Source organism: Diadema antillarum, unplaced genomic scaffold (assembly GCF_040938485.1).
Source record: "Diadema antillarum isolate AM-2024a unplaced genomic scaffold, OU_Dant_1.0 seq00000005_RagTag, whole genome shotgun sequence".
Taxonomy (NCBI): Eukaryota; Metazoa; Echinodermata; class Echinoidea; order Diadematoida; family Diadematidae; genus Diadema; species Diadema antillarum.
This window is the reverse complement of record NW_027271127.1, coordinates 281,839-303,064: the sequence shown is the minus strand read 5'-3', so window position 1 is coordinate 303,064 and position 21,226 is coordinate 281,839. Positions and strand designations below refer to the sequence as shown.

Genomic DNA, 21,226 nt, shown 5'->3' with positions numbered 1-21,226 from the left:
CGCGTTTCGTTTATGGCTCATAACTTTTGATCCCTTCGTCTGTTTGTGACCAAACTTAGATGGTAGATGTCCCTTGGGAATTTGAAGGTTACCACAAGGTCAAAGGTCACAGACAGGGGTCAACGAACTTTTAGGGCCCAATTTTTTTATGGCACGTTTCGATTATGGCTCATAACTTTTGATCCCTTTGTCCGTTTGTGACCAAACTTGGATGGTAGATGTCCCTTTGGAAGGTGAAGGCCATCACAAGGTCAAAGGTCACAGACAGGGGTCAACAAACTTTTAGGGCCTAATGTTGAGTTTCTAGGGCGCGTTTCGATTATGGCTCATAACTTTTGATCCCTATGTCCGTTTGTGACCAAACTTGGGCGGTAGATGTCCCTTGGGGAATTGAAGGTCATCACAAGGTCAAAGGTCACAGAAAGGGGTTAACAAATTTTTAGGGCCCATTGTTTTTCATTTTCATTTCATTTATTTCCACATCCTGATAAAAAGCATTAATACAAAGGATACTAGGAACAATACATACACAGTATAACATTGGAACAAAAGAGGAAATGTTGAACCTATTACAATTACACAACAGACAAACACAACATAAAGCAATCATTTCAGTTTGTGGGGGGAAGTCTTTATGGCTCATAACTTTTGATCCCTTTGTCCGTTTGTGACCAAACTTGGATGGTAGATGTCCCTTGGGGAGTTGAAGGTCACCACAAGGTCAAAGGTCATAGGTGGGTCAACAAACTTCTGGGAGTTAGAAAAATATTAATTTCTTGTACGCGAATGGGCGAGACACAATTTGGCACTTGCCTTGTCTTTTTAGCCATCCTTCATTACACCTCTGTTGTGAAAAGAAGCAATAAATTGTTCACTTTGATGTACATTTTATTGCCCATTATTTTCACTTAATTTATATTTCCAAGAGTACATCTTGACAATATTTCATCATACCTGGCCTGAGAATTTCCTCTAGATGAAGATGAGCTTATGTAATTACTTTTCAAAGTAAAGACAACATGCCGATCTATGGTTCACTAAAAGGAGACAAATTTCAAAGTAATGAATGTTAGTACGTGTCATTGGTCATCTCGGTCACCTTGCTGTCAGGTCATATTTTATAGTAATCCACATTTGTCTTAAGTGTAAAAAATGCCATTGAGTTGTTATACACATTACATATTAAGTGCTTCCAAACGTATGCGCATGTGTATTTGTTCAAATTTCTTGTGACCTTCAAGCACAGTGTGATAGCTGAAAAGTGTGTGGCAGTGTCTGCATTGCATGGATGCAAAATGTGAGACCAGCTTGTGCATATATTTCATATTTCACCCTCAGCTATTAAAAGTAATCTGTTTCACTTTGGTCATAGATCCTTGGTCGGTCAGTTGACATGAGCAAGCTGCTATCTCAGCGCATCGTCCAGTCCATCACCACCAGTCTTCAGCTGGCCATTGCTAGGTTTGAAGGTCATGGCATCAATGAGGGCCTTATTGTGAGTGCTGTAACAAGTCTCTTCCTCTATGTCATATATGGGTTGTCGACGGATGAGAACAAGTGATATTACTGAGATATTCCCCCTGTAGGAAAATTAAACCAAGGCTGCACAGGAACTTTCATTAACAAATCATAAAAGGGTACCTGGAGTAATTTTATATTCACACACCTGCAGTACTAGATTTGTAGTTTAACCCTAACTAGGCCGGGCTATTTAGGTAGATGATAGAGCCGTCGACCGCGCAATCGCGACGAAAATTGGCACACGCATTGCCTATGATGTAATCTAAAGTACCATGAAGTTAATTTGTTCAAAAATTATCATTTACACTAAATTATGCTAATTTATGCATAATGATGCATGAAATCAATTTGGTATAAATCACTAAATAAAGCTCAAAACAGGCACATTTTTGGTGTAAATATTCTTTTTAGTGTCCTTAGCAAATGTAAGAGAGAAAAAAAAAAAGTATTTTATTGTTTTTTTAATTTCTTATGTATTTCTTTGTTTTTTCGACTTTATGTTTTTCATTGTTTTTTCGATGAAATTTGTCCGTGACCTTGTTACGAACAAGAAAATGCGTTATTAATTGATTTTAATCAATAAACCCCCAAAATAATCATGCTTTTATGAAATTTGCCTGTAAACATAGTTTGCATTGAAATTGTACACAAATTCACGTTTTTGAGCAATTTTTGGTCTGACATGCACGTGCATATTTATGCGCAACTTCGGAACCGCGCACCCGGGCATCGCAAATTTGTTTTGTCAAAAGATGCAGAAGACTCGAAAGAAAAAAGTCATGAAACGTCACGGCGATAGCTTCTCGCGATAGCGATACATTGCGCGAAACGTCGAGGGGGGGCCTCGGAGGCCCCCCCCCCCCCCCCCCCCCCCCCCCCCCCCCCCGGTCTAGTTAGGGTTAAAGGTCCTATTTACCTTTGGGAGGAGTGATTTAAAAATGTTCAAGATATCACATTTGATGCATATGTGTAGGTCTGTTGTATCACAAAACATCCTACCATACAGAATTTTTGCAATAAAGCCTAAAATATAAGGAGATATCAGCATTTTTTTCTCATTAAACAGTAACTGTAGTAGACGGTTTAGTCTGGAAACATTTTTATTATAACTACTGTTCACATTTTGTGTATTTAACAATACTTAACATTGATTATATTATACGGATTCAAATTTTTACAGTGGTTGTTTGTATCTCTAAAAAACATTTTTGAACTATTTTAAAGCACTAATGCTGGGTTTTTGTTTCGTCTGCAAATTGTAAATTATGCCTTCAAAGAAATCTATAGATTTCAAGCCTTAATTTGGAATTCTGACATTGAACTTGTTTACCACGGTGTCAAATCACATGGTTACATGCTGCTGTCAGTCCCACACATTGTTTCTTTCTCAAAAGTGACACAATTGCTATAGTATTGACAAATGCAAGAATTTATACCATATGCCAAAATGGTACACCCATCCTTATTCATATTTATGCACACTATGCAAAGACGGAAGTCTGATACAGGGCAAACAAGGGGAATAGGCCTAAATATCATTTTGCACTGCATTTCACTTGAGTTTTCTGTGTGAAAGCATTGAGAGATGGGAAAGTAGGTTGTATGAATATGGCCTGTTCAAATCTCCATGCGGCAGTGCTTCTTCTCTTGTAATCCCGTGAATTCCTGGAGCCTTTTTTGTTTTTACCATTCAATTCTCAGAACCTATTATGTGTGAGTGTATGTGTTTGTGTGTATATTAACTCTTCCATGCATTTCTGATAACCCTCCATTCTTATAGCTTGCTTTATTCGCCTATGAAATCTCAAGAATTTTCTTTGGTAACCCATTTATTCACTGTGCCTTTTTGTTTAACCCTCTCATTTTCATCTTCTTCTCTTTTGTGAATCCTTCCATTTTTAAAGCCTTGTCTTATCCAGAGTTTAGTTTGAACCTTTTCATCTTCATAGCCTTGGCACCAATATATTTTCGTTTCTGAAAGACCAGCCTTATTCACTTCTTTGATCCCTGCCCTTTTTATGCAGGAGCTGGACTGCTTGTTCCAGATCAACCAACTTGCCCACAGTATGCTGAGTGCATACATTGTCCTTCCAAGTTTCCAGTCTCTTGTCAGTGAAGCAGACAGCAATGTAGGTGGGCCATGTGGAACCATTGCCCTTAATCTAGCCCTGGACCTGAGCAGTGAGGTTCTGCCAAAATACTGCTACAATGGAACCACACAGAGGTATGACTATGACGATTGATTCATTGAAATGTAGAGAAGATTTACTGTGCAGGTCATTTGGTCCCTTTAAAGGCAGACATGCTGTACATAGATGCAGACCTGAAAGTGGACAATTAATTTTCAGAGTAGTCATCACCTCATTTGAAGGAGGAGAGGAAGAGGCATAGAAACATGACTGTCGATTCATAAGATGAAGGTACTAACATGTTAAGGGGAAGATTAATTTGTAATGATGAGTTTCATGTGTACAGCCTGATGATTTAAAAGCACCTCTAAATCACGGAATAAATGTATGGTATAAAGTTTTTAATTTTTCATTGTGTCAAATACTGCAATGACTTATATGTTACATATTGAGATACCAAAGAAAAGGAATTGTTTGAGTGTGTGTTTTTCTTTGTTAGGTTTGTTCGCACCAAGCTTATATTTATAGAGGACACAGCCAAGGACAAACCTGCTACTGCCCAGCCTGCTTACTACTTTGGTAGTAAGGTGAGCAGCTTGTGCTTTATAGTTTACAGTGCCTGATTCATCAAAGGAGTGTTGTATAAGCTGTTATTTTCACAAATTTCACAAATCACTGTTGGACTGCAAATTTGATAAAGTGCAATAATGTGGCCATGCACTAGAGCAAAAAGCACTACGTTTACGATAACCTTGGTGTCAATTCGTGAAAACAACATCTCAAGGATAATGTCCATGACCTCATTCACAAAAATGACTGTATGCAAAAATAACAACTTGCATGGTTTTCAGAAAAGACTCTCACTCAATTACAAGGAAAGTTTTGGTCTGTGCAGTCACAGATGATTAGCCTTTGTTGACATCAGAATAATGACTTGCCTGTTTGCGTATGCTGACTAATTTCAACCTTTCATTCACTTTCCCCCATTTGTGTGTTTTTCTATTTTTTGTTTCGTTTTGCTTTTCTAAATTATCGGTGCTGTTAGTCATGGTCACTATGGGTATGGGGTGTAGATTGCCAGCGTGTAACTTGCCTGTGCTATTTTAGGAAAGACAGGTGGAAAGTTATTGGACAGATAACATGCACTCTGATTTTTCCTTATGAAAGGAATGTGACATACCTTTAATAGTATGTGCATGTTCTCAACATACATATTTTCTCGTAAAAATGACAAGAGCATGCTTGCCGAAACGTCCAATAAAATGTGTAGGTCTTTTTCAGCGCCACATACTACATACCAAGAAAGAATATGTGGTGCACCATTAAGCCTACTGTCACCCAGCTGATGAATAAGTCTGTTGTACACTAACATGCTGAAAACTGGATGAGAATGATACCAATCCCATATGATTTGTAATAGTCATCAAACTAGCATCAGCCAGTCACATTGAGCCATGTAAAAGAAGTGGATTAGGGTTGCAAAAAGATGAGCCAACAAAGTGTGCAGTGTGGGCAGTAAGAGATAAAAGCTAAGTATGGCTGTATGCTCTGATCAAAGCCCTCCCCCCCCCCCCTCCAAAAAAAGTAAATTAATAAATAATAATAAAAATAAATAAATAAATGAATAAATGAATAAATAAATGAAACAAATAATAATGATAGCATTAATAATGGTAAAAAAAGATGAACAAACAAAGCAACAAAAACAAAGTGCATGATGCTCTTTAGTACAGGGTAAACACAAACACATATTCTCATACACAATTATGAAAGAAAAAAATAAATATACTAGCTCAGAACATTAATCTTGTTAAATGACATACATTGCTGATGCCTGGGTGAACACATAGACACATATACTCATACACAATTATGACAGAGAAAAATTGATATACTAGCTCAGAACATTAATCTTGTTAAATGACAGTCATTGCTGATGCCTCTCATGTTCATTTCATAATAGGCCCTGAATACAGTTTATGGGCAGTTAGCTGGTCTCTACCAGGGATATGTTGGCACAGAGCACATCCGCATTATGGTTCGTCTGCTTGGCTATCAGCAGCTCCATGTTGTCATTGAGGAACTTCTCAAAATTGTCAAAGGATGGGTAAGTTCTGTCGATCAACCTTCAGTTTTAATATGCAAATTAAATAGGCCAAGTTAGTGCTCAATTAATCAGTTTTACCTGTTCATGAATGGTACATTGATTTTTATAATTGGACACATTTGTTTACTTCAGTCTATTCAAAACAACATAAGTGACCCAGTTGGCACTGAATCAATGTGTATGTGATCTGCTTACAAATAATATTGAGAATCTTGTGTAAAAAGTGCGCTTTTCCCCATCAGGAGACTCCAAAAGTGGCAGTTTGCATTATACAGGAGCTCACCAGGTATATTACCTGTCCATGAATAAGCAAGCATGATCCTCACTGTTCTATCTAGACTAATTACAGGGCTCCTATGAAATTTGTGACTGAAGAATTTATAGTAAGTGAAAACCCTGTCACTGAAACGTTTTCCCATGGAGCAGGTTACATTTAAATATGTAATTTACAAGCTGCCAATGAAAAGCAGACAGAAAAATATGCATCTTGGAAATCTGCAAACTGCTATTAAAAGGCACACAGTCAAGAATTTATCTAGGTGGTCCTTCACGGAATTTCTCCAAAATAGCATGATAATCTATATTGTGCTAGCTAAATGCAGAATGATGCAATCAGTTAAGTCGATGCTTGGTTGTACTGAAATAGCATTCCAATTCAGACCGTATTAATTTGGTACAAAATGCGCGTGTGCTCCCCTGATTTCTCATACCCAGCATCCTTCATGGACAAGATATGTCCTTGTATGTTGTACACTGTTTATCTTGTTATGGTTACAAATATTGCTTAAAAAATTGTGGTTTCATACAGCAAATTTCTAAGAAGCAACTTGACAGTTGCACAGACAAAACATTCAGGCCGACCTTGAAAAGTGCCACACATTTGACAAGTGTGTGCCAGTCAAAAAATTATCGTTATTTCAGTGTGCAATGTTTCACTGCCAAAAATGAAGCAAAATATTGTGTTTGGATGAAAAAAAAAAATGCTTTATAGCGTTGGATTCAGATTGCATTAGTGACCTTACTCTTTCACACAATTTTTAGTTACTAAACTGCAAACTTATGTTATGACAGCTGAGCTTAGGGGATGATTACCTTGGTACTATCACATTATTTTGAGCAGTTTAACACCACCTACTATCAATGACCCACTAGTCTTTTGTTACTGTGAGACTTGAAACTGAGAAAGACAGAATATTACGCAAAGGACTTGGGCCATTTACTGTACCTATATCCTGCCTGTCATCAACTTGTGGGGCCAGCAAAGGTTGTGCATAGCTCTAACTGTTAGAAAGAAGAATGAAAGAGCAAATCAGGAAAGCAGAGTGATCATAGCCTTTTGTTTTTTATGTTCTTTAAAGCTATTTTTGACCACTTTGAACCATTGAGAACCAGTCTGACAAAAAAAGGAGCAAACTTATTAATTTAGAGGTACAGTGTTAGTCTGGGAATATACAATTTAAAGTCCTGTGAAGTTCCTGTTTACAACATGTCTAGAGTAGATTTGCTTTTTGCATGTGACAAATTTTGAGGTAGATACATCAAGCGTTATTGAAGAAAATAGTGACTTTTGAGAATAAGGAAAGTCACTGGATTCTTTTTTCCTATTTAAACTGAGATTATCACTCAAGAAATGTCACATATTAATACCTGGCCATAACAAATCTTCCAAGTTTTCATGGAGTGCTATTATCAATCACAATTTTTGATGCTTTTGATTATTTACTTGATTCACAAAGTGCAATTTCCTCATTGTGTGTGTACTAATGTGGTATGTCAATCATGTATTGTTGTTCCTTTGAATTGTTTCTCAAATTAGATTCAGAGCATGTGCGTCCCATATGTCAAGGTGTTACTCCAAGAGGCTATGCCAGCCAAATGCAAGCTGCCAAAGACAGAGTATGGAACACAAGGTATCCTTCTAGAATTTTCAAGTTGTTCATACACATACTTGTAATAACATGACATAACATGAATGAGGAGGTCTTTAAAGGGTTAAGAATTGAACATATAATACCAAGAAATTGTGGAACTGATAAATGAAGCAATTGTAGTGTAAGGTAATGTATTTCAGTAGTAAGAATTCCTCATGATATTTTCAATAATATTTCCATTGATAAAATGCAAGTGAAAAGTCTGTGATTTTACATAAATCCTGCTGTAAATGCATCAGTGTTTTAATCCATAAGATCATGTGCTGTTTATGTGAAATTCAGACTTTTAGTACATCTGTTATTAGTGTTTTATAGCTCATAAATATTAATTATTCCATGCACACAGTGCACTCACATGCCATATTTTCACTGAAAGTACACATATTTGTTAATCCTGCATCTTTGCCTTGCAACAAATGTTCCACAAAGCATGAAAACAAACATCAATGCACACTTCCATAGCGACAAGGCAACTTGCATGGTTTTTTACCTTTAATAGGTAAAATTGACTTTTGATAGCAATTTGTTCTTGACTCCTTCCAGTATCTAAAGTAAAAGTTGAGGATATTTCAATGACCCACAATGTCTCACACTTAACTTTAAATTGGTTGTATCTTTGAAAAGCACGAAGTCACACAAAGTTTGTCCCTTCTAACTTTAAAGGTCTTGTGGTGTACTATTACACTCATGTGCAAGATGTGGTCCAGTATGGGGACCTCCGCACCCACTGCTTGTGCAGCTTCCAGTCTGTGGGAAATGCCATTATCTTCTTCCACCTGTTGGACCAGATTCTGAACGTGGAAGAAGCCTTTGATTTATTCCAGGCATCACCTTTTCTCAGGATCCTGCCCAAGCCATATTGTGCAAGTAGGTACTGAATGATGCGATTACAAATTAGGTCAACAATAATGTGTAATGTTGTTAGCCACTGTATGTGATCATAACAGTGTTTCCTTTCCCAGTGTACCAGTATGAGTTCTGTAACCTGCCATATTTTTTTTTCTGTGTTCTGCATGACCTGATCAAACTTAATGACATGATCACAGGTATGTTGTAATTTTACTAATTTGTGGAGTTAACGTTCTTGAACCTCAGACACTCTCATACCAAGCATAGTGTTTATGTAAGCAATTTGCCTGAAGAACCTTGTATAATTTTGAATTTCAGTGCTAATTAATAATTTTTCTGTTATTGTTAACCCATTGAGGACGAGTCCCGAGTATACTCGGGCAAGCATCTGTGGGAAATGCGTGTTGTAGCAAAATCAAACCGTCCTCAACAGGTTAAAGGGGCTCAGATTAGAAAGGTTATTACTCATATCAACAAATGTTTGGTTCTGGCAGAGTATGATTACACTTTAGTTCAAGTGACAACAATATTATCAGCTGTCTGAATTTTAGGTGATCTTTGGCCTGTGATCCCTTATATGTCTACCCAAAAATTCATGTCATAGCTTTGCATCCAACCAAGCTTAATGGACTGTCAATAAACAGTTGAAATTAATGCTTAGAATATGTATCATAACTTTTGCCTCAGCCCTGCATCTGATGACCCTTAACCCTATAACAATTCCGTCTTTCAATGATCATACATCTATGTTCCAGTACCAAACATATTTATTTTCTCAAGATGTGTATGTCATGTTATCATATTTTGTTAAAGTTAGAGGTTGAATAAAGGATATACTACATTTAAAGTCCAGTTGGAGAATTGCAGACACAGCTTTGCGTGAGTCTGCTTCAAGCAATGTGCATGAATCTCTCCCTGGGCAATGTGTCATATGACACTGAGTTAGCTGTTACTGACATTGAACATTGGAAACCATGGATTGCATCACACAGCGTGTTGCATTGAACACATACACATGCAATGATCTTTGACTTCAATGCCACCTTTTGCTCTGTTTCTGTAGAGGGAGAGAAGCAGGAGACAAAGCTGAAACAAATGGAACAGAATTATGCTGCTCTGCACATCAGTGAACTAATGCAGAGGCTTGGCACTAAGGAGGTTTGTCATGCTCAAAAGCTACACTTGTATGTTTCATGAAGTTCAGATCACTTGAAGAGATATAAAGTGCTATATCTAGTTCACATCTCTATCACTTTCTCCCTTTGATTGGAAGCACCATTTTAGTTTAAAGGGAAAATATCTGGCGTACACATACAAGCAGTGTTTAAACAAGTATGTCCTGCCAATGCTATGCATCAGGGATTGTGGTAAAAAGCAAAAGCTTTAATGAGCAGTTCCACAACAAGTTCAAGTTGGCTTTGATAAGCAGAGTAAAAATCAAACCAACAGAATTATTGAGATGTCATCAAAATTGGACATCTGTGAAAAAAAGTCTTGGTATATTGAAGTTCTATATGTAGAGATGCCAACTGTTACTTTTTTTTACAGTGTTTTATACTGTTTTTTAAAGCAAATAATACTGCAGGTTAAAGGGAAAATATCGTCCCCCCCCCCCCATCATATTACTACACATGTCCATATTGCAGGAAAGGTAAAAATACCATTTTTACACCAAAAACTTGCCTTTTCAGCCCTCAGAATACTGCCATGCTGTTTACAAGGTTGGCTTCCCTATGTGTGTATTTATGAAATGATGATACTAATAGCAACCACATGTTCAAATTACTCATAAAACTTAGGATCCAAGGCCTTGCAAGCTAAATGTTCTTTTCTTTGCATAAAATCAAAAGGAAAAAACTTGTATCCTAGGTAACACTTTTTTGTTATGTTGTAATAAATAAGCAATAATGACTTCGATGTGTTGTAGTTGTAGTGTAAATTGTATCATATGTTTTTGCACAAACAGGACAGTTGTAGGTTGATGATGTCATCACCTTGGCCAATTTGTGCATTGTATTTACTTCATTTTAATCTTGCCATTGAATTCAGTGGAAAATAGTATAAATTGCAGATTAAGTGTAATTTTTACAAACTCATCCAGTAGGAATTTTCAAAAGCTGAAAAGTATGATTTAGCATCTATTTTAAGTATTGAAAACTGTAGGTTTAGGGTTTTTGTTTTGAATGTCATGTTATGAGTTTGTTTCAGAATATGTTTCATACAAAGTATAAAGTATAATAGCAGCCAAAAATTAGGACTGATCATTTACAAGTGTTTTGAAAAATATGAGTAATATACACATGTACAAAGTTTTTCAATAAGTGCCTCAAGTGTTCAAGCTGGTATATCATGAATGTGCTTTTATATTTTCCTCTTGTAGCAACTTCTTCATGTCCAGGAGAGTGAGCTTCTCTTACGGGAGCGTGGCGCCTGTGGTAACATCATCTTCAAGGAGATCTTACTCAGGATCCAGAGCTTCCTTGATGACCCAGTGTGGAAAGGAGAGAAAGAACCAGAAAATGGAGTCATGCACATCGATGAGTCCAACGTTGAGTTCCAGCGGCTGTGGAGTGCCATCATGATCGTATGCTGCCTGCCATTCAATGAAAACAACATCAGTGTAGAGTGAGTTGTGAAAGTGTGAGAGTCTCCCCTCATGTATGTCATTCAAACTTGGTGTGGATTTATATGGTTGATCATTCAGGTTAACTGGTACTTCATACCGGCAGCTCTCTATGAGCTACAGGTATATACATTATATAGGCTAGCATGTGTCATGCCATATATGCGGTCTGCTGCGCATATTCTAGACCGCATTTCATTCAGAATTGCTAAGGAAGTGTTCATGGGAAAATCTAGCTGCCTGTTGCATTTGATGACAGCACCCCCTCCCTGTTCTGACTGCAAACAAATAATAACCATGATGCCCCATGCTCTAATGAAGGTTATACATTGTCAAGTTTTTCAGTTTTGGCTTTTTTTGTGAGAGAGTAATCCTTCTTGTATCAAAATGTGAAGTTACATTCATTGAGTGGAAATATTGTTTCTAACACTTATCACAGATCTATGTTCTTTGGACTGATTTTTTTTTTTAAGCAGTAGTGTTGATAATTTGAAATAATTGTAAAGTTCATTGAGGTCAGCTTATCTATCTCTAGTTACAGTTGGTGAAGAATGTCCCATGTAATTTGTATATTCATCACTTCAAAACTAGGAATCTATTCCTTCATGATCTGATGTTAACCAAATAAACATATCTGTCAATTAATTTGTTGGTTTTGTGATGCACCAACACAAATATATTGTACAAGTTTGTTTGCACTTCTCAAATTATGTGTTGGTTTCTTTTTTTCCTCTTCTTCTTTGGTTTAATACTTTTGTGCCTAATTGGTCCTTGAGGAATCCAATGATTTGCTGTACCATGAGGCAAACAGTGGTAGAAGTAGTAATAACATCATCACAAATTTAGTGTTCTGGAATCAAATTTAGACCCACATATCATACAGGTTTGTATTTTAAGATTTCGTTTATTTTTTAAAATCTTATTTGTCTTATTTGTTACCTTCAGGGAGAGCTATGGAGATGGTCTCAACTGGGCTGGCTGTACCATCATGACACTCCTAGCCCAGGCCAGGAAGTTTGAGCTCCTCGACTTCTGTTCCCATATCCTGAGAGTCCATGATGTCGACGGCAAGACGGCCAACATCAATGGCATCGTAAGTTCCACATTACGTACAGCTCAATATTACATCTGCAATGTGTTTGTTAATGATTTTGGTGTATTCCACATATGTGCAACTATTTTATGTGAGCCATGTGGTGGGGAAAAAGAAAGAGAGAGAGAGATAGGGAGATGTTGATACTTCTGACATGCCCATTATTATCAGACCAGCCCCTAGAATTTACTGAAGTCTGAATCTCACTGTTTTGTTGGGGGTTTTTTTTGTTTTGTTTTTTTTGTTTTGTTTTGTTTGTTTTTTTGTGTTTTGGTAGTTTAAGTTGTTAAAGAGCAGTAAGTCTTGAAGTAGATTAATCCAAGCAGTCATGATGGCATTGTTCAAGGCAGATTTACAGTTTTCCTGCTACTCCACCCACTGTTTCTTCTGTTCAAGCGGCAATTTCAGGGTGGTATCTTTTCCAAGCAAAGCTTTCCTTTCCAGACAGGTCATCCTCATTGTGTACACTTATTTTTATGCCTCCGCAACGAAGTGGCCGGAGGCATTATGTTTTCGGGTCGTCCGTCCGTCCGTCCGTCCGTCCGTACGTCCGTACGTCCCGTTTTGTTTTTGTCGATATCTCAAGAACCGTGTGGTGGTTTTACATTAAACTTGGTATGAGGGTATATCCTTGGGGGATGATACTTTGTGTGGATTATAGGGTCACAGGGTCAAAGGTCAAAGGTCACAGGTTATTTTTGTGAAAAAAAATTGAAATTTCATGTTTTTCTCCATATCTTGCAAATGGTTCAAGGTATCTTCATGGAACTTAGTATATATGCTTGTACCGATGGGCAGTGATTATCTAGGGAAGTTGGGGGTCATGGGTCAAAGGTCAGGGGGTCAAAGGTCAAGGTCAACTCCTCAAAATATCACTACTTTCCTCAAAATGCAATATATGCCTGAAGTTTTTTTTTTTTTTTAAACTTGATGTATGGCATGTATTACCCAATATATATTTTTGGGGAAGTTTCTTGCCAAAAGGTCAAAGGTCAAAAGGTAAAAGGTCAAGTGAAAGTGCTAAATTGCACTTTTTCCTCCATATCTCGAAAGTAACTCAAGGTATCATCATGAAACTTACATATTTATGCATGTTCAACCTAACAGTGATTCTCTTTGGAACTGTGAGGTCAAAGGTCAAAGGCCAGGTTTAGATAATGCTATTTTCCCATTTGATACTGAAATTATACTTTTTCTCAATACCTTGAAAATTACTCAATGCATAAACTTATAAAAGGGTCAAAAGTCAAGTAAAAATCATCAGTTCCCCAAATACCTGCACTCTGACATTTTAATCATTCATCCAATTGAACGTAGTTCTAGGAAAGTGAACATTCAGCACATTTGTGTCAAACCTGTCATTTTAATATTTTGCCAATTGTGTGAAACTGTCATCACACATTGTCAAGACATTGTACTATAGACCTATTAGGAGAACCATGCATTATGGCGGAGGCATATCAGTAGCCGTAGCGATATATCTAGTTTCACATATTTTGTTTTGGTTTTTGGTTTTTTTTTTTTGCAGTATGTTGGCATTCACTTTGTGTTTGTGATTTCTTTTTTTTTAATGTTTGTGTAACTTAATCAATATTGAGTCTTTAACCACTAAATTACTTTGTTGCTATAGTGATAATGATAATAAAGATGATGGCAGTCTAAGTAGGAGCAAAAATTACAGACAAAGAAGTGTTCTTATCAGAAATTGAGAGTAGCTAGAGTATGATTTCATAGTTTGCTTGCGTTGGTTCGATGAAAACCCTTTAAGTTAAAATCAGTATGTTTCTAGAAGTAGCATTTGCGGAGGGAGAAATGTTTTAATGGTCATAATAATAGTAAATTATTTGAATGATTTAGTAAATGCATGTGCAGTAATTTTTAAACTGTAGTAGAATGAATCATAAATGAAAATAATTCACAGTATTCATTCGCTCTTTTTCTCACCTGTCTTTCTTTTCTATTTGTCTTATTGAAAAAAAAAAAAAAAAAACTCCCAGAATGTAAAGAGGTACGTTGACCGAATCTCCAATTACCAGATCCTCAATCAGCAGATCTTCAATGTGCTGAACAAAACTCTGCAGACTGGGGAGCAGGTAGAGAAATCACCTGACAGCGTGGCACTCTACAAGCCTCCGATCCATCAGTCAATGGTCACAGGAGGACTGGTCCATGGAGACTGAGTGAAGGATTGGGGATAGTCACAGAAACTAAGCCATAGTAAAGAATTTTTCACCCTCATTGTCAGGTACCAGTAACTAATGGGACAGCTTACTTCTTCACATATTTTTACAGATACTTAGAAGTACATTTTTCACTATTAGGTTTGTTTTCAGTAAGTGGAAACAATGACCATGGATATTTACATTGGATAAGTACAATGATTAAAAAGGTAGTAGTTTATGTGTGTTGTTATGGATCTACTATGTACAATCATGGAACGAGGAGAAAGGCAAGTGCCTAATTATAGAAACCAAGAGAAATAGAAGGGAAAGAACATGGTTTTGGGGTAGTGTTTTATTCTTTGACAAATGTTTACTGGGACGACCTTGTTGTAGTATAACGAGTGAACATCTTCAGTGCTTTCTTTATACTGCTTTGTATGGAATATTCAAGAGACTTAAAAAATAACTTTTGTTAGTTTGTGTTCATGCAAGTCTGTAGAGTTGTAAGGTTGATTGACTGCAGTGCATAAAGGAGCCTAAAGTTGCGAGTGGCTGATTCTCTGATAATGACATGTTACTATTTCCCAATTTTTTTCACGTTCATTTGATACATGGCATGTTTCATAAAAGTAATCTTGTGCAGTGATACACATCGTATTGTATATAGCATTCACCCATCTATGTAAAATCTAACATGTAATTAATGTCCTTATGCATTCTACATGTGCTGGGAAGAAAATGGTTTCATTGGTAATCATCGTACTTATCAGAGATAAATTTACCTTCTGCATACTGGGAACAATCTCTCTGCAATATATGGAACAAACCCAGTGCACAGCTGACATGTCAGTTGATTTTCAGTTTGTCTTGTAAATTTCTGTACAATCAGGAGCCACTATTTGAAAACAATGAGTGGGAAGATTTTTGTCTTCTCCATAAACTGTAGTGTCACAGAGTTTTAACCAGAAAGAGGAAAAGTAAAAGACTTCACCCTGAAAAGATAACAACATGATCAGAAAGAAAGTGTACGAAGGGGATAGTTTTTGTCTGCCTCAATTGACCCCAGGAGCACAGCAGGGACAATGTCAAGAAAATACAGAGAAAACAATAACAGCTTATGCACTCACATGTGTGCTCATGCAACATAACTGGGTGTTTGGCTTTGTGCAAACTTTCAACTTCAATTAGTAGCAATCAGCTGAATGACCAATAAGAATGCTCCCCTTGTTACTAGGGGCAGAGTTTATGTGTATGTGTAGGCGAGGGGGTAATATGCAGCTTGGGAATTTGAAAGTCTTGAAACCCCTGAAACATGCAGCATTTAAAAAAAAATGCTTATTTTTGGCCTTTCCTGTAATCATTTTGTCAAGAAAGTTCAACATCTGGTACAAAAAAACCCTTGACTACATTATCATGCTAAACACAGAAAATCATTGATTTTGACCAGATTCAACAATCTGATTTAAAAGGTGATGTTGGGTTTGGGTTTGTGTGTGTGTGTGTGCAGCTGTTTCCAACTTTTAGCCCCTTGTATTGAGGCTCTTCACATATTGATCAACAGATGTATTTTATGCTGCTTTGGAACATTTTCACAAGTAGCAGAAAAACCAGCTGAAAGCTTTTCAGAGGACCTAGGCCCACTGATAAGTTGAGGAAGTAGTTTCTTAAGCTGTCCATATTAGTAGAGGGCTTTCAAGGAGGATGACTGACCACATTCTCACATCACTGGTAAGACAGGCTTGTAGCAGACTTCATTCATTGTACAGTGTTTTGTAACGCATCAAGAATTGAGAAAGCTTGAGAATGTGACAGTATGAGCAACTTTTGTGCTCATAGCCCTGTACACAGATAAGTAATGCAATACTTCAGTAGGATATGACAGTCAATAGCAGAAATGGACATACAATTTTTTGTTTTACATGTAGACGTGAATTTTAACATGTAATCATGACACCATGAGTGATACCAGTGCACTTTTAAAGTGCACAGGTGTAATGTTTAATAGATGATGAGTCGTCTTCAGGTTGTAAGTTGATTCCACTGTCTTATACATCCAGAGGCCACTCTTTTGCACGATGACCAAGATTTGAGGCAAAGAGGTGAATATTAAACACATAGGCATTAAAACTGGGGATCTTCCCAAAAGAGTGGCAATTACTGAAGGAATATATTCAGTTTTTATCTTGCGTCTAATAAGCAACCTCTGGTCGGTGTATTGTATATTCAATTGAAATGTCATTTGTTATGATATATTTTGTTATAAATTGTCATGATGGTTAGTTCAAGTTATAGAGATGGGCTTAGACATATTCCAGAGAGAATTAAAGAACATTGTCATCATAGGTTTACACTTACATTATTAATTGTATCACATCACATTTCTGTTTATAATGTCCAGCTTTGTATGTCAGCCTTCATCACAGTTTGTAATCAGTAAAAGAGACATTTATGTATCTTTTGTGTGTTTGGCTTTATCAAATGTTACACATCTGCATCATGACCTAGTGCACATATTGGCCACTACAGAGAATTAATGTGAATTTATCAGACAATTTGTATGTGAAAAGTGATGTATGATTTCATTCTTTGTGCCTTAAGGTTTGCATAGTAGCCCATACTTTATAAACTCCTGCAAACTAATTAAGTGAGTTTGCATCATGGCATGCTGTGATTAATGTTCTTGTTGACTGTCATCCAATCTTGATAAAAACTATCCACCAATGTCTTTCAAAGCTCTAGCCTGCAGAGCTAGTCCACTTTGGTTTTCATGTGTTGTCTTGTTGTTGTCGTTGGGTTTGGGTTTGGGTTTGGGTTTTGTTTTGGTTTTTTTTTTGTGCGTTTTTTTTTTTTTGGTAATGCAAGTAGAATGTGGGACAACTGTGTTTCATAATAGCAGTTTCATATTGATTTTGTGAAATTTATTACTATATAAGCTGTTCTTTTTGGGAGGGTATAATTTTTTGAGAATTTCGCAAATCAATGTTGGACCACAAATTCAACAACACATGAAAATATCTTGAACTGAAAGGAGATAGTGCACTTATGATAGCCTCGGTGTCAATATTGTGAAAACAACATCTTGCGAAAATGTCTATGACCTCCTCATTTGCAAAAATATATGTACGCGAAAGTAACAGCTTATACAGTAGTTTGTGTTGTCATTTGTTCATTGTGGACATTGGTAGGAAAAGTTTTTTTTTTTTAAAGAATATCTTTCATTATTAGCATTTTGAAACAGAGAGGTTTCAAATATCTTGTTTTCCACTGTTCAAGAGTGTATGTGCATCCTAGCTTATGATCCCATTCCTACAGTTAATTTACATTGCAATGAGGACACTTTATGAATTAAAACACAAGTTTTGTGTTAGATGTTGCCAGTAGTATATGGAACATTTGCACTGCTCTAACACCTACATACCTACCATATGTACTGGGATGAAAATGTGGCAAAATGATGCTTGCTTTGGTAGGTGTGTCTCAGAACACACCACTAGCAATGCAGACAATGAAGGAAGTGATGTCGTGAAAAAAAAAAGGCCACAGATAAGGAGCAGTGCTGACACAGGAATACAATATCATCTCAGGGGGTTAGTGCATTGCTATATATGCAGTCTTCTATGTGCTGGTGTGAACTCTCTCCTAGTACTGCATTTAATTTTGTATTTTTTCTAGTTCTGTGTTTTAATCAACGAGTGGGACTTATGTCAAATAGATGCTCATCGTAGTGTAAAGGGTACTTCTAGCTCTAACTTATTATTGATCATTTGCCTATATGAAAATGCCTATTGTCTGTATAAAGTTGTCATATGTTCAAAAACTTTGTTTACAACTCATCACCTGTTTTCCGTGCATTCCACATGGCTCAGAGTAATGAATGCAAGGAAAAGTTCAATCATGTTTTTTTAATTTTCTGGGCATAGCCAGAAATTCTTAAGTGAAGTCTTGAATGCGAACATTCCATACTACTTAAAAGTTACAAACTAGGAATGTTGTAGTGTCAAGTTTGATGTAGCGGAATTGCTGGGTGATTAGGTGGTAATGAATCTCTCCATGTGTGATTGCCTTAATCAAGTATGTGTGGACTGGAATCTTGCCATTACCTTGAGTCAAGAATATGATCCATGGAATAGTAATTCGGTCTATAGGATATCTGTGACTTACATGCTTGTCACAATATGTCATTCATTATTATTTTTCTGCTTTAGATGTTTGTGTCATATTCTCATGTCCTTTATTCCAGTCTGTGTTCAAGATGTGTGCATGCAGATATCTGATTTGAAAGATGTACAACTTGTATATGTATTGGCCAATAGACTATAGATATCAACTCTATATTTGTACAGTGCACAGGATATTCATGACAGTTATAGTGATTCGTATGCTGCTGTTATCTGTGAAATCATGAGGTAATGTAGTCTTGCTTCCTGACAAGTTGCTTTCCACACCCAGGAGCTTGCTTTGTTGAAAGTGTCCCGCATTTCCTGCATGACATCGATGTACAGCTGTAGCTGGTACCCCAAAAGACATGGCTTTCTGATATGATTATTCAGATGTGTGCCATGATTGCATATAACATGAATATTTATCTTCCACATGTTATGATAAAGATATTAAAGGATGTATGCCTTCTCGAAAGCCTCCAATGTGATCAAGTGCCTATTCCACTGGGTTCCTTATGCTGTGCAGCACAAGTTGATGTGCTCTTATATTTCCAACTCCCCTCATACTGTGTCTGTACCAAGTGTTGTGCATGTGTACAGGACAAATGAATACTGACATTCCTATTTTAAAGGTATGACCCATTAACCCATGGTGTGCCTATACAATGTGCTTTCAGTCAAAAATCTGTATGTGTCCAAACAACATGCATCTCACATTATCTCTTCAATTTGTTTTCTTTTTCACAAGTTTTGAATGCTTCAGACAGAAGTCAGCATGAATTGTTGGAGTTGGAGAAATGTTCATCACTGTTATTGAGGCCAAGTTAACCTATTTTTATGTCTTTGGTTTGGGTGCATTTGTGTGAAGTATGGTTCTTTGAAACATATTCATTAGGTTTTTATGGTTTGTAATGTATGTACTGTAAAGCTTGACATTCGATAGAGCTTGTAGAGTGAAATAGATATCAAAGTTGGATATTCATAAATAGATTTATATCATTTACAAATGCAATTAGTCTGAAAAGGAAGTGACTTAACATCTGTACTTAAACTCAATTTAATTGATTTATTCATATCATCATAAATATTCATGTACACCTTCCATTTTTATATAGCCAGATTTACATCTCAGAGCATTTAGTAGTTTGAGAAATGACAATTAAACTAGACTTTTAATGCTTTCCACTGAAAACGTTTGTTATAAATGCAAAGTTTTATGTAATGTGTAGAGTATATGGTATAGCTCAAGTCTCTGGCTTTTGTAGTGAATGGTATGATGACCTGATAATTTGTGAAATATATGTGGGAATATGGGCTTTGTGATATGTGATGTGTAATGTTTAGTGGTTTCTGATATGTGCTGTATACTGGTGTATACTGTATGACATATACTGGTTTGTGAGAGGGTAATATACCCCATAGTGGAATATGAAATAGAAATGTTACACAAATGAAATAGAAATGTGACACATTTTACTAGTCACTTATTTTACATCTTAGATTTGTATATTGGTTTACATTTGTAAATACAACCTGCACGATGCTTATTTGTAGTTTGCTAATTTAATTATCATGTTACCTCATGGATATTTCATTATCTCTGAATTACAATGAATTCCAGAAAATCCAGAACTCTTCCATTAGCCTTGTTCACATATTTTTAATCAGAGAAGTGTATATCATATTCAAAACGTTTTTAGTACCAAAAAGTTTAGCATATGCATGAAAAATTGTCAAAAACATTGTCAAATTCCACATGCAAAATGTTTAGAATAAAAGCATCTCTGATAAAAGCAGTGTATATATTGCCATGAACTCATTTATTATTGTACCATTATTTATCTTACATACATGTACATTTCATTGTACCTCCTTCCCAGATCTCATTCATTTCTGTGTTAGTAACTTCAGACCACATGACTGTCTTTTAGATATAATTCATCCGTCAAGGCATAATATAAACTCTACAATAGCACTTGCTCAAGGTCTGCTTAGTGAAGAAAAAAAAAGAACACCACTATTTTGGAATTAATGAGATGCTGTGTGACGTGATCTGTGGCATTTTCTTATCTTAGGTATAATTGTTGTCATTGTTAAGTACTTCATCTCACAGATATTTAGGTCATTTCAGCCAAAAAGGCAAAAGCACTAATAATTCCATCCACTTCTCATGGTCAAGAAATATTAATGCCCAAGAAATATATTGTTTTTGATAATGTGCATTGGTGAAATATGAAGGTTGTTCATGGCACTTCTAGGGGAGGGGAATGCAGTTATTCAAAAACGTAGTATGAAGTCTCCATGAAGACCTGTAGGATAGAGACCTTAGGTACAAACTTTGGGGCAGGATTTTGACAGGCTAAACACTAACTTTCAAGCATAATCTTCCTCTATCCTTTAGTGAATACACATAAATTGTATTGTGTGTACCTTCATGTGAAGGTACAGAAGGATATTGGTGTGATAGTCAAGGCGCTAATTCCTGTAAGGGGCTTAATTAAGGAGTTTGTTCAACCCACCCCGCAGAAAAGGTTTGACCACACAGGGTGGTAGATGGGACCTCCATGAATACCCCCCAGGTAGTATGTGATTCAAAATTGTGGTATCAATAAGATTTTACAGGCCACTTTTCATTATTATTTGTTGGAACA

General features: G+C 36.5%; 1 protein-coding gene across 2 annotated transcripts in view; it reads left to right on the top strand.

The window, feature by feature from the left end:
• LOC139724934 (cytoplasmic FMR1-interacting protein 1-like) overlaps positions 1–20,131 on the top strand; it is an 83,749-nt gene extending 63,618 nt beyond the window's left edge. For both annotated transcript variants that reach the window (XM_071636055.1, XM_071636054.1), the window contains exons 18-27: positions 1,373–1,495; positions 3,546–3,745; positions 4,150–4,237; positions 5,614–5,757; positions 7,574–7,667; positions 8,352–8,555; positions 9,601–9,695; positions 10,918–11,162; positions 12,106–12,253; positions 14,251–20,131. In XM_071636055.1, the coding sequence (XP_071492156.1) occupies positions 1,373–1,495; positions 3,546–3,745; positions 4,150–4,237; positions 5,614–5,757; positions 7,574–7,667; positions 8,352–8,555; positions 9,601–9,695; positions 10,918–11,162; positions 12,106–12,253; positions 14,251–14,433 (1,524 nt within the window). In that variant the 3' untranslated portion in view covers positions 14,434–20,131. The remainder of the gene's footprint in view (positions 1–1,372; positions 1,496–3,545; positions 3,746–4,149; positions 4,238–5,613; positions 5,758–7,573; positions 7,668–8,351; positions 8,556–9,600; positions 9,696–10,917; positions 11,163–12,105; positions 12,254–14,250) is intronic.
• Positions 20,132–21,226: the final 1,095 nt, after the last annotated feature.